The sequence below is a fragment of the Oncorhynchus keta genome, chromosome 19, assembly GCF_023373465.1.
Source record: "Oncorhynchus keta strain PuntledgeMale-10-30-2019 chromosome 19, Oket_V2, whole genome shotgun sequence".
Lineage (NCBI taxonomy): Eukaryota > Metazoa > Chordata > Actinopteri > Salmoniformes > Salmonidae > Oncorhynchus > Oncorhynchus keta.
This window is the reverse complement of record NC_068439.1, coordinates 76,506,544-76,519,712: the sequence shown is the minus strand read 5'-3', so window position 1 is coordinate 76,519,712 and position 13,169 is coordinate 76,506,544. Positions and strand designations below refer to the sequence as shown.

Sequence of the window (13,169 nt, the reverse complement as noted above, 5' to 3'; positions counted from 1 at the left end):
CAGAGCTCATCGTTATGTTCCTTCATTACTGAGCTGTCACTCGGAGCTCATCGTTATGTTCCTTCATTACTGAGCTATCTCTTAGAGCTCATCTCAGAGTGCATCATTATGTTCCTTCATTACTGAGCTGTCACTCAGAGCTCATCGTTATGTTCCTTCATTACTGAGCTATCTCTTAGAGCTCATCGTTATGTTCCTTCATTACTGAGCTGTCACTCGGAACTCATCGTTATGTTCCTTCATTACTGAGCTGTCACTCAGAGCTCATCGTTATGTTCCTTCATTACCGAGCTATCTATTAGAGCTCATCTCAGTGTGCATCGTTATGTTCCTTCATTACTGAGCTATCTCTCAGAGCTCATCGTTATGTTCCTTCATTACTGAGCTGTCACTCGGAGCTCATCGTTATGTTCCTTCATTACTGAGCTATCTCTTAGAGCTCATCTCAGAGTGCATCGTTATGTTCCTTCATTACTGAGCTATCTCTCAGAGCTCATCGTTATGTTCCTTCATTACTGAGCTGTCACTCGGAGCTCATCGTTATGTTCCTTCATTACTGAGCTATCTCTCAGAGCTCATCGTTATGTTCCTTCATTACTGAGCTATCTCTTAGAGCTCATCGTTATGCTCATCTGAGCTGTCACTGTGAGCTCATCGTTATGTTCCTTCATTACTGAGCTATCTCTCAGAGCTCATCGTTATGTTCCTTCTTCAGCTGTCACTGAGCTCATCGTTATGTTCCTTCATTACTGAGCTGCTCATCGTTATGTTCCTTCATTACTGAGCTGTCACTCAGAGCTCATCGTTATGTTCCTTCATTACTGAGCTATCTCTCAGAGCTCATCGTTATGTTCCTTCATTACTGAGCTGTCACTCGGAGCTCATCGTTATGTTCCTTCATTACTGAGCTCAGAGCTCATCGTTATGTTCCTTCATTACTGAGCTGTCACTCAGCTCATCGTTATGTTCCTTCATTACTGAGCTATCTCTCAGAGCTCATCGTTATGTTCCTTCATTCAGCTTCACTGAGCTATGTTCCTTCATTAGAGCTCATCATCAGTTATGTTCCTTCATTACTGCATCTCTCAGAGCTCATTGTTATGTTCCTTCATTACTGAGCTATCTCTCAGAGCTCATCGTTATGTTCCTTCATTAGCTGAGCTGTTCCTTCATTACTGAGCTGTCACTCAGAGCTCATCGTTATGTTCCTTCATTACTGAGCTATCTCTCAGAGCTCATCGTTATGTTCCTTCATTACTGAGCTGTCTCTCAGAGCTCATCGTTATGTTCCTTCATTACTGAGCTATCTCTCAGAGCTCATCGTTATGTTCCTTCATTACTGAGCTATCTCTCAGAGCTCATCGTTATGTTCCTTCATTACTGAGCTGTCACTTCATTACTGAGCTCATCGTTATGTTCCTTCATTACTGAGCTATCTCTCAGAGCTCATCGTTATGTTCCTTCATTACTGAGCTATCTCTCAGAGCTCATTGTTATGTTCCTTCATTACTGAGCTATCTCTCAGAGCTCATCGTTATGTTCCTTCATTACTGAGCTGTCACTCAGAGCTCATCGTTATGTTCCTTCATTACTGAGCTGTCATCGTTATGTTCCTTCATTACTGAGCTCATCGTTATGTTCCTTCATTACTGAGCTATCTCTCAGAGCTCATCGTTATGTTCCTTCATTACTGAGCTGCTGAGCTCATCGTTATGTTCCTTCATTCAGAGAGCTCATCGTTATGTTCCTTCATTACTGAGCTGTCACTCAGAGCTCATCGTTATGTTCCTTCATTACTGAGCTATCTCTCAGAGCTCATCGTTATGTTCCTTCATTACTGAGCTATCTCTCAGAGCTCATCGTTATGTTCCTTCATTACTGAGCTATCTCTCAGAGCTCATCGTTATGTTCCTTCATTACTGAGCTATCTCTCAGAGCTCATCGTTATGTTCCTTCATTACTGAGCTATCTCTTAGAGCTCATCTCAGAGTGCATCATTATGTTCCTTCACTCATTCACACACATTGTTAAATGACCCTGGCAGATGAAAATGCACATGATTTACTTACTTAGTCCCATTCAATAATGAACAAAATAGTCTAATAAATAGCCTAATACATGGCTGGCTATGACTGCCTGCATTTACTCCAGACACATTTAGATGAAGGTAGATGAATTCACTTGTCCCATCTATTGTTTCACTTTCGAGAGGAGCACAGCTTTTCTCTCACGACAGTTATGCCACAGTTATGCCACAGTGTTTGTACAATAACTTCTTGAGGCATGAACAACATTATGCAAGTTAGCTATCAACTGCAGCCTAAGGAGCAGTAGCTTCCTAACTTTACATAAATGTGAGTAAATCTATCTTATTAACTTAGCAAGTAGGCTTGGGCTGAATACAGTATATATATTTGAAAAAAACACAGGATAGTTTTTCAATACCATTGAAACAATTTCTTTAAGTTTTTATTTATTTATTTGTAGCTACTTCTTAAGTAAATACCTGCAGTAAACTTGTGCAATACGTTATGAGATAAAGAAGATTATATTCTGCATTTTACCTGTCACATAATGTTTCATTATGCAATTTACCGATTAGTCCCCAGTCACGTGGTGTTTGTTTACAAGCATGAGAGACCGGAGCCTTGTGAGTCACTCGCTGTTGTGCAGAATGCGCCAGGTGATCTAGTTACAGTATGGAATTCACAACTAAATGTTTGCCAGCTAGATATCTTATAACTATTAAGTTAACTGTCTAAAATGTGCTAATTGCTATGCAGTTGTGAATTTTGGTTTGCTAATTTAGTAGGTAGTCGGCTAAGTGGTTAGCTTCATCCAAAATCGAACATTCGCTTTGTAACAGCACAGAATTCGCTCCTGGATCAAGACCCTTGGTGTTTAATATTTGTTTTGTGCGTGCAGCAAACTGTGAGTAGCGTTTTTTAGTTACAAGTATAGTTTAGGTCGGAGTCTGTATAAAATGTTAAATGTGCTCGTTAGCATTTAGTTCGAATTCTCTATGCGAATTTTCTACCTGTACTTTTTACTATGTAACCCGAAGGTTAGCAATGCTATCAGTGGGATTTGAAGAGCGCCCTGTGTGTTTAATGCCGGTATTACCGAATATCCCGGTATGGCAGAGGGTCAGAATGAAGGCTTGACAATCTGGATACCATCCAAGCATATTAGGAAGCTTACTTAAATGTGAATAACTTTAGCTAACTAGCTTAGCAAGTGAATATAAATGTGAATAACTCTAGCTAGCTAACTTAGTTGAATTACTCTAGCCATTAATTTGCACTTAGCTAGCTTGTAGGACTAACTAGGCAGAGTTATTCACATTTATATTTGCTTGGTAATCTAGTTAGTTCGAGTTGTTCACATTTAAGTATGTGAATACAGGCAAATAACTCTAGCTAGCTAGCCCTGCAAGCTAACTTAGTTTGCTAGCTAGCTGGAGTAATTCAACTAACTTTGTGAAATGTAAATAACTGTAGCTACAGTAGCTAACCAACTACTTAGTTTACTATAGGGCAAAACAATTAACATTTTAAACGTACTCTCTTAAAATGTTTTTTAAATATTTTTTATATATATAATAAGGTCAATGGGCAATTATTTAGGCAGGAGTGCAGATATGATAAACAACATACAGTAAGTACATGAACATATGACTGTTTCATGCCTCCCAATTTTCACGAGGTGCTTCCAGATTGTCTCCAGTTTGACACCTTCCGAGCATATTTTAACAAAGTGTAAATGGTACCTTCACTTTCAATAAGGAATTTATTTAATCTCTTGAATGAATGGACTCGTTACCAGTAGAAATGGCAGCTGCCATCCAGTTCTCTTCCCCTTCTCCCTTGTCCCATGTTTGGGAATTCCTCTCCTGAGTGGTGACACCCCCATCCCCCAACTTTATTCTAATCCCTAGGTCGGAAATCCCCCTTTATCCAGTGTTCCCATTTCCTCTCTCTCTCTCACACAGACACAGACACAGACACACAGCGACCTTCTTCCTGGGGGTACAAAAGGCTGTTTGTCACTCTTTGTGTGTGTGTGTGTGTGTGTGTGTGTGTGTGTGTGTGTGTGTGTGTGTGTGTGTGTGTGTGTGTGTGTGTGTGTGTGTGTGTGTGTGTGTCATTAAGCCCTGGCGATTATCTAGCAGGTCCCCTCTGTTCCCCCTCTCATGTGCCCCACCACCACAACACGCACAGACACCACAACGCACACGACAGACACACTGTGTGTGTGTGTGTGAGTGTAAAAGAGAGGAAGCGAGAGAATGAGAACAGTCTGGGACAATAAGGGATGAATTCCTACCCATGAAAAGTTGGGAATAAGTTGGGAATGAGTTGAGAAAGTTGGGAATGAGAATGTCACCACTCGACAAAAGATGGCGTTTTTACTTGAATTTCACAATGCGTCCGCTATCATTTTTTATTTCACTTTTATTTTTTAAATGACTTTTTACCCATTTTTTTTCTCCAGTTTTGTGATATCCCATTGGTAGTTAGTCTTGTCCCATCTCTGCAAGTCCCGTACGGACTCGGGAGAGGCGAAGGTCGAGAGGCATGCTTCCCCACGAAACACGACGCTGCCAAGCCGCAGGGTCGTGACACAATGCTCGCTTAACCCGGAAGCCGTCCGCACCAATGTGTCAGAGGAAACAACTGGCGACCGTGTCTGCTTGAGTCGAAAACAACCGAAGACAACCCTGAGGCTACGGCTAAGGACAGGACTACCTCTCGCGAGGCTATCGCAGACAACCCTGAAGCTACGGCTAAGGACAGGACTACCTCTCACGAGGCTATCGCAGACAACCCTGAGGCTACGGCTAAGGGCAGGAACAAATACAAGAAGTCCTTTTATGAACCTGCAACCTGTAGCACTCACTTCTGAAATCATAAAGTCCTTTGAAATGCTGGTTATGGCACACATCAACTCCATTATCCCAGAAACTCTAGACCCACACCAATTTGCATACCGCATACGACGCAATCTAAATTGCACTTCATGTGTCCCTTACCCACCTAGATAAGAGCAATACCTATGCGAGAATGCTGTTTGTTGACTACAGCTCAGCGTTCAACACCATTATCCCCTCCAAGCTCGTCACCAAACTTAGCACCCTGGGACTGAACACCTCCCTCTGCAACTGTATGATGGACTTCCTGACGGGCCTAACCCAGGTGGTGAGGGTAGGCAACATCACCTCTGCCATGCCCACCCACAACACGGGGGCCCGGCAGGGATATGTGCTTATTCCCCTCCTGTACTTCCTGTTCACCCACTTCCTGTTCACCCATCATCAAGTTTGCTGACGACACAACGGTGATAGGCCTGATCACTGGCCATCGAGGAGACAGCCTACAGGGAGGAGGTCAGTGACCTTGCAGTGTAGTGTCGGAACAACAACCACAACGTCAGCAAGACCAAGGAGCTGATCGTGGACTACAAGAAACGGGTGACAAACACGCTACCATCCACATCGATGGGGCTGCAGTGGAGTCGGTCTAGAGCTTAAATTTCCTCTGTGTCCACGTCACGAAGGACTTAAAATGGTACACACATGCGCACAGACGTGAAGAACAATATCTTTACACATTAGTTGGGTTATCAAGGTGTTTGAGGATGCAGTGTAGGACCATGTTGACCGCGTCAACTCTGTTGGCGAACTGCAGTGGGTTGAGGTAGTCATTCAAGCGGGACACCTTTTTTCGGGACTAGAACCATAATGGAGGATTTTAAACAGGCACGAACCGTTTCTTAAAACTGCAGTGTTGGTTAAGGGCTTGTCAGTAAGCATTTCACTGTAAGGTGAATTTGGCCACATGTGACAATACAATTTGATTTGATTTGAACAGTGCATTGCTCTAGTGATTGGTTGAATATTTTCATGGAAACATGAGAGAGTTGGTTAAGAGTGCTTAAGTGTGGCTGGAGAGACCTTGTCTGAGGCAGCAGCCTTCCTGGTGTTCTGTTTCCTAAAGAGTCTGTCGACCTCCTGCTCTGTGATGACCAGGGGTGGGGGCTTCCTGGGATGGCAGATGGATAGAGGTGCCTAGAGAGGAAGGGAGGGGTGTTGTCCTGGTGATGGATGGGCGTTTGTGAGTCAAAGCTGCAGTAAAACTGGTTTACTTTATTCAGCAGTGAGGGGGTCGTCTGACATCGGGGGAGCTTTTGGTTTGTAGTTCCTAATTTGTTTTTAGTAATTTCAGACGAGCAGTCGAGCAGGCAGCAGCAGTCGTTACTGGAGAACTGTTGCTCCAGCCTGACTTTGTACTGCTGTTTGGCTTCCTTAACTCCGAAGTGTAGCTTTTGGGTGGTCTAAAGTTTACGGGACATGGTTGGCGATCGTCTGGTTAGGCCTGGGGGAAGAGAATGTTTTCCTTTTTTTTCTGGTGCTTCTCACGCTCAACTTCCACTCTTCTGCTGACCCACTTTCTCACTCCCTCGCTCCCAAAACCCAGGTAGGTCAGTGCAGAAGGAGGGAGATGGGGAGGGTGATGAAGAGAGAGACTGATGGAGACCGACTGAAGGAGAGAGCAAGATGGAGGGAGAGATACAAGACTAAATGATACCGACAGGGAAAGAGCGAGGGAATAGAGGGAGTCAGACTGAAGAAGACTGAGGGGGAGAGAGACCGAGACTGTGGTCTCATTTCAGAACAGCATGTGGCTGCACCAATATGAAACCTTTTTAAAATCTGTTTTATTTTGTTTGCCTGATTCCATTTTTTCCTCCATTTTGTTGTTCAACGTTTCAGGTTTTCCCTCTCAAAATCAAAACAACAAAATTGGATGTTTTAAGTCCACAACAATGTTTAAACCACATCAGGAGACCATTTTTGAGGTCTGTAAGAAAATGTAAGAAAATTCTATTTTTGGGTGCAGTTACCCTTTTAATGCAAGTGCTCACAGGAAGAGACTGTTGTTTGGTTACGGCGGAGTTTGCAAAACAAATGGCCACTGGATTGATTCAAATAATGATGAAATCGTTCTGTCAGGATACTTTGAAGTTAACGTTTTAATTGAGGTATTTAGAAAAAAACAGGTTATCGTTAGCATCATCGTTAACGGCTACACAAAGTATGCGCACAGACAAGGGAATTCCTGTGCCGTTTCAGAAAGTTGCATAAAAATACAAATCACTGATGCATTGTGTTCATGTCTCACATCCTGTTCATGTCTCACTTCCTGTTCATGTCTCACTTCCTGTTCATGTCTCACTTCCTGTTCATGTCTCACTTCCTGTTCATGTCTCACTTCCTGTTCATGTCTCATGTCTCACTTCCTGTTCATGTCTCACTTCCTGTTCATGTCTCACTTCCTGTTCATGTCTCACTTCATGTTCATGTCTCACTTCATGTTCATGTCTCACTTCCTGTTCATGTCTCACTTCATGTTCATGTCTCATGTCTCACTTCCTGTTCATGTCTCACTTCATGTTCATGTCTCATGTCTCACTTCATGTTCATGTCTCACTTCCTGTTCATGTCTCACTTCATGTTCATGTCTCATGTCTCACTTCATGTTCATGTCTCATGTCTCACTTCATGTTCATGTCTCACTTCATGTTCATGTCTCATGTCTCACTTCATGTTCATGTCTCACTTCATGTTCATGTCTCACTTCCTGTTCATGTCTCACTTCCTGTTCATGTCTCACTTCATGTTCATGTCTCACTTCATGTTCATGTCTCATGTCTCACTTCATGTTCATGTCTCACTTCATGTTCATGTCTCACTTCATGTTCATGTCTCACTCGGGCAAATTAATTCATTTTCTACTAAGTTCAATAGATTTAGTTGATTTCCTACAAATGTTGATACATTTTTGAAGATTATTGAGTTCTGTTTTAATGTTTGGATTCCTTGATTTCATCCGCGTTCTTCGCAATACGGATTTTATAGGGCCCGACAACATATGTTTGGAAAATCTGCAGCGTTTCTCCCCTAGACAATTTCTTCGGTGGGATACAAAGTAGCCCAAAGCAACATTTTAAGCAGGCAGATGCATACAACGTTTAGATGATGCCAAAATTTGCTAAGAGTAGCAAGGTCAAATTCAGGCCAAATTGAATTTTCAATAGTGTAATATAGCAAGGTTTCTATTCTTGGTGTGGAAACTCAAGGAGTGCAGCGTTGTGTTTTTTGTCCCTAACACTCCTGTTTTGTCCAATCAAGGGCTTATTGATCAGTTAAGAAAGAGTCGGAATGAGTGTTAACAGACACTGAACATAAATTCTGTGCAGATCCGCAGAGGTTTTTATTGTCTCAGGTACCCAATGTCAATATAGTCTAGCAGCTATCCTTATCCTGCAAAATGAGTGTGTTCTGGAACACGCCCACAGATAGACAGTGAAACAGACAGTGATTCAGAAAGCGAGCTTTAGCCTGCTATTACGGGGCTTTTCCACCTAACTGTAGGCTTTGATTTCACAGTTACATTCCTTCAGCCTAGTGCTTTGTGTCTAGTCACACATGCACACACGCATACACACACACACGCATACACACACACGCATACATACACACACACGCATACACATGCATACGCGCAAGCTGATTTATCTGCTCAGGTGGTGATTGTGGGCTCTAGGCTGCAGCAGCAGAGTTGCAGTGAGCTGCTATGGTAGACTGTCTGTCTCTGTCTGTCTGTCTGTCTGTCTCTGGCCCTCGGGCCTGTCTGTCTGTCTGTCTCTGGCCCTCGGGCCTGTCTGTCTGTCTGTCTGTCTCTGGCCCTCAGGTCTGTCTGTCTGTCTGTCTGTCTGTCTGTCTGTCTGTCTGTCTCTGGCCCTCAGGCCTGTCTGTCTGTCTCTGGCCCTCAGGCCTGTCTGTCTGTCTCTGGCCCTCAGGCCTGTCTGTCTGTCTCTGGCCCTCAGGCCTGTCTGTCTGTCTGTCTGCCTGTCTCTGGCCCTCAGGCCTGTCTGTCTCTGGCCCTCAGGCCTGTCTGTCTCTGGCCCTCAGGCCTGTCTGTCTCTGGCCCTCAGGCCTGTCTGTCTCTGGCCCTCAGGCCTGTCTGTCTGTCTCATGTGACTGCATCCTGGGAACAGAACAGGCAGCACTACTGCACCTATACTGTCCTGAGGCAACCTGGCTAAAATCAATTAAATTCATTGGCATGGAAAACATATTTACATTGCCAAAGCAAGTGAAATAGATAATAAACAAAAGTGAAATAACTCTCTCTTACTCTCCCTTTTCTCTCTCTCTCTCTCTCTCTCTCTCTCTCTCTCTCTCTCTCTCTCTCTCTCTCTCTCTCTCTCTCTCTCTCTCTCTCTCTCTCTCTCTCTCTCTCTGCCTCTCTCCCTTTCTCTTTCTCTCTCTCCCCCCCTCTCTCTCTCTCTACCTCTCTCTACCTCTCTCTACCTTCCACAGTGAAACTGTTTGAGGTGATAGAGACTGAGAAGACTCTCTACCTCGTGATGGAATATGCCAGTGGAGGTAAGTTACTTAGTAATATGTCAGTGGAGGTAAGTTACTTAGCGATATGTCAGTGGAGGTAAGTTACTTAGTGATATGTCAGTGGAGGTAAGTTACTTAGCGATAAGTCAGTGGAGGTAAGTTACTTAGCGATATGTCAGTGGAGGTAAGTTACTTAGTGATATGTCAGTGGAGGTAAGTTACTTAGTAATATGTCAGTGGAGGTAAGTTACTTAGCGATATGTCAGTGGAGGTAAGTTACTTAGCGATATGTCAGTGGAGGTAAGTTACTTAGTAATATGTCAGTGGAGGTAAGTTACTTAGTGATATGTCAGTGGAGGTAAAGTTATTTAGCGATATGTCAGTGGAGGTAAGTTACTTAGCGATATGTCAGTGGAGGTAAGTTACTTAGCGATATGTCAGTGGAGGTAAGTTACTTAGCGATATGTCAGTGGCGGTAAGTTACTTAGCGATATGTCAGTGGAGGTAAGTTACTTAGCGATATGTCAGTGGAGGTAAGTTACTTAGCGATATGAGGTACGGTAAATAGTGTAGTACAGAGTACACTATAATATTTATAATATGCTTTGAGCATAATGCATGAAAGCTCATGAATATTAAATACAAGTATTATCATCCTGGTTCTACTATTCTAGTATGCCACCGTCCTCTTGAAGAGCTACAAGGTGCTATCCTGTGCTAATGCACCTGCTTCAGGTCTGTTTAGTAGAATCAGAGGTCAGTGCTGGAGAAAAAGACAGCATAACCAGTAGCTCTCCAGGAGGACGGTCTGGATGGTCTGCCTCCTGCTATTTATATAGTACTGTATAATAAGGCATAATGTTGCCTTACCTAAGACAAATGAGGCTGCCTAACTAGCAATTTATGCTTTCAGACATATGACTTTACATTTAATTTGGAGGACTGAGAGAAAGTTGTGGCGTGTCTCCATTCAGTCGAAGTTTAACTTAAACTCTCTGCCTCTCTCCTCCCTCTTTCTCTCTGTTCCTCTCCATCCCCCCTTTTTCTCTCTCTCTCTCTTTCTCCCTCTCCTGTTTCTCTTTTTCTCTCTCTCTCTCTCTCTCTCTCTCTCTCTCTCTCTCTCTCTCTCTTTCTCTTTCTCTTTCTCTTTCTCCTTCTCCTTCCAGGGGAGGTATTTGACTACCTCGTAGCACATGGGAGGATGAAGGAGAAGGAGGCCAGGGCTAAATTTAGACAGGTACCGCAGTGGACTGGATTCAGCCCTACACACACACACTAAGACACACCATGTTCAAAGACACCCTGGCTGGGTGTCACAGACACACAGACTTTCAAGCCAGCCGACTTGGCAGGACTGAGCCCTGCGAGGACACCAACACTACCCTAAGACCTATATAGCCTACATAAGTTCTGCCAGTGGACAAGAGCTGCATTATCAGCAACAGAGAAGGCAGCAAACGTAGAGCTGTTTGGTCAGTGTTTACAACTAACACTGTCAAACGTAGAGCTCATTGGTCAGTGTTTCCAACTAACACTGTCAAACGTAGAGCTGTTTGGTCAGTGTTTACAACTAACACTGTCAAACGTAGAGCTCATTGGTCAGTGTTTCCAACTAACACTGTCAAACGTAGAGCTCATTGGTCAGTGTTTCCAACTAACACTGTCAAACGTAGAGCTCATTGGTCAGTGTTTCCAACTAACACTGTCAAACGTAGAGCTCATTGGTCAGTGTTTCCAACTAACACTGTCAAACGTAGAGCTCATTGGTCAGTGTTTCCAACTAACACTGTCAAACGTAGAGCTCATTGGTCAGTGTTTCCAACTAACACTGTCAAACGTAGAGCTCATTGGTCAGTGTTTCCAACTAACACTGTCAAACGTAGAGCTCATTGGTCAGTGTTTCCAACTGACACTGTCAAACGTAGAGCTCATTGGTCAGTGTTTCCAACTAACACCGTCAAACGTAGAGCTCATTGGTCAGTGTTTCCAACTAACACTGTCAAACGTAGAGCTCATTGGTCAGTGTTTCCAACTGACACTGTCAAACGTAGAGCTCATTGGTCAGTGTTTCCAACTAACACTGTCAAACGTAGAGCTCATTGGTCAGTGTTTCCAACTAACACTGTCAAACGTAGAGCTCATTGGTCAGTGTTTCCAACTAACACTGTCAAACGTAGAGCTCATTGGTCAGTGTTTCCAACAAACACTGTCAAACGTAGAGCTCATTGGTCAGTGTTTCCAACTAACACTGTCAAACGTAGAGCTCATTGGTCAGTGTTTCCAACTAACACTGTCAAACGTAGAGCTCATTGGTCAGTGTTTCCAACAAACACTGTCAAACGTAGAGCTCATTGGTCAGTGTTTCCAACTAACACTGTCAAACGTAGAGCTCATTGGTCAGTGTTTCCAACAAACACTGTCAAACGTAGAGCTCATTGGTCAGTGTTTCCAACAAACACTGTCAAACGTAGAGCTCATTGGTCAGTGTTTCCAACTAACACTGTCAAACGTAGAGCTCATTGGTCAGTGTTTCCAACAAACACTGTCAAATGTAGAGCTCATTGGTCAGTGTTTCCAACTAACACTGTCAAACGTAGAGCTGTTTGGTCAGTGTTTACAACTAACACTGTCAAACGTAGAGCTCATTGGTCAGTGTTTCCAACTAACACTGTCAAACGTAGAGCTCATTGGTCAGTGTTTCCAACTAACACTGTCAAACGTAGAGCTCATTGGTCAGTGTTTCCAACTAACACTGTCAAACGTAGAGCTCATTGGTCAGTGTTTCCAACTGACACTGTCAAACGTAGAGCTCATTGGTCAGTGTTTCCAACTGACACTGTCAAACGTAGAGCTCATTGGTCAGTGTTTCCAACTAACACTGTCAAACGTAGAGCTCATTGGTCAGTGTTTCCAACTAACACTGTCAAACGTAGAGCTCATTGGTCAGTGTTTCCAACTAACACTGTCAAACGTAGAGCTCATTGGTCAGTGTTTCCAACTAACACTGTCAAATGTAGAGCTCATTGGTCAGTGTTTCCAACTAACACTGTCAAATGTAGAGCTCATTGGTCAGTGTTTCCAACTAACACTGTCAAACGTAGAGCTCATTGGTCAGTGTTTCCAACTAACACTGTCAAATGTAGAGCTCATTGGTCAGTGTTTCCAACTAACACTGTCAAACGTAGAGCTCATTGGTCAGTGTTTCCAACTAACACTGTCAAATGTAGAGCTCATTGGTCAGTGTTTCCAACTAACACTGTCAAACGTAGAGCTCATTGGTCAGTGTTTCCAACTAACACTGTCAAATGTAGAGCTCATTGGTCAGTGTTTCCAACAAACACTGTCAAATGTAGAGCTCATTGGTCAGTGTTTCCAACTAACACTGTCAAACGTAGAGCTCATTGGTCAGTGTTTCCAACTAACACTGTCAAACGTAGAGCTCATTGGTCAGTGTTTCCAACTAACACTGTCAAATGTAGAGCTCATTGGTCAGTGTTTCCAACTAACACTGTCAAACGTAGAGCTCATTGGTCAGTGTTTCCAACTAACACTGTCAAATGTAGAGCTCATTGGTCAGTGTTTCCAACTAACACTGTCAAACGTAGAGCTCATTGGTCAGTGTTTCCAACTAACACTGTCAAACGTAGAGCTCATTGGTCAGTGTTTCCAACAAACACTGTCAAACGTAGAGCTCATTGGTCAGTGTTTCCAACTAACACTGTCAAATGTAGAGCTCATTGGTCAGTGTTTCCAACTA

At 43.3% G+C, this 13,169-nt stretch overlaps 1 protein-coding gene across 32 annotated transcripts in view; it reads left to right on the top strand.

The window, feature by feature from the left end:
* Positions 1-13,169, top strand: part of LOC118371463 (MAP/microtubule affinity-regulating kinase 3-like) — a 128,147-nt gene that overhangs the window by 65,699 nt on the left and 49,279 nt on the right. For all 32 annotated transcript variants that reach the window (XR_008071449.1, XR_008071447.1, XR_008071439.1 and 29 more), the window contains exons 5-6: positions 9,386-9,451; positions 10,579-10,649. Coding sequence is in view for 14 of the 32 variants with exons in the window: in XM_052471323.1 (XP_052327283.1) it covers positions 9,386-9,451; positions 10,579-10,649 (137 nt within the window). In the remaining 18 variants the exon portion in view is untranslated. The remainder of the gene's footprint in view (positions 1-9,385; positions 9,452-10,578; positions 10,650-13,169) is intronic.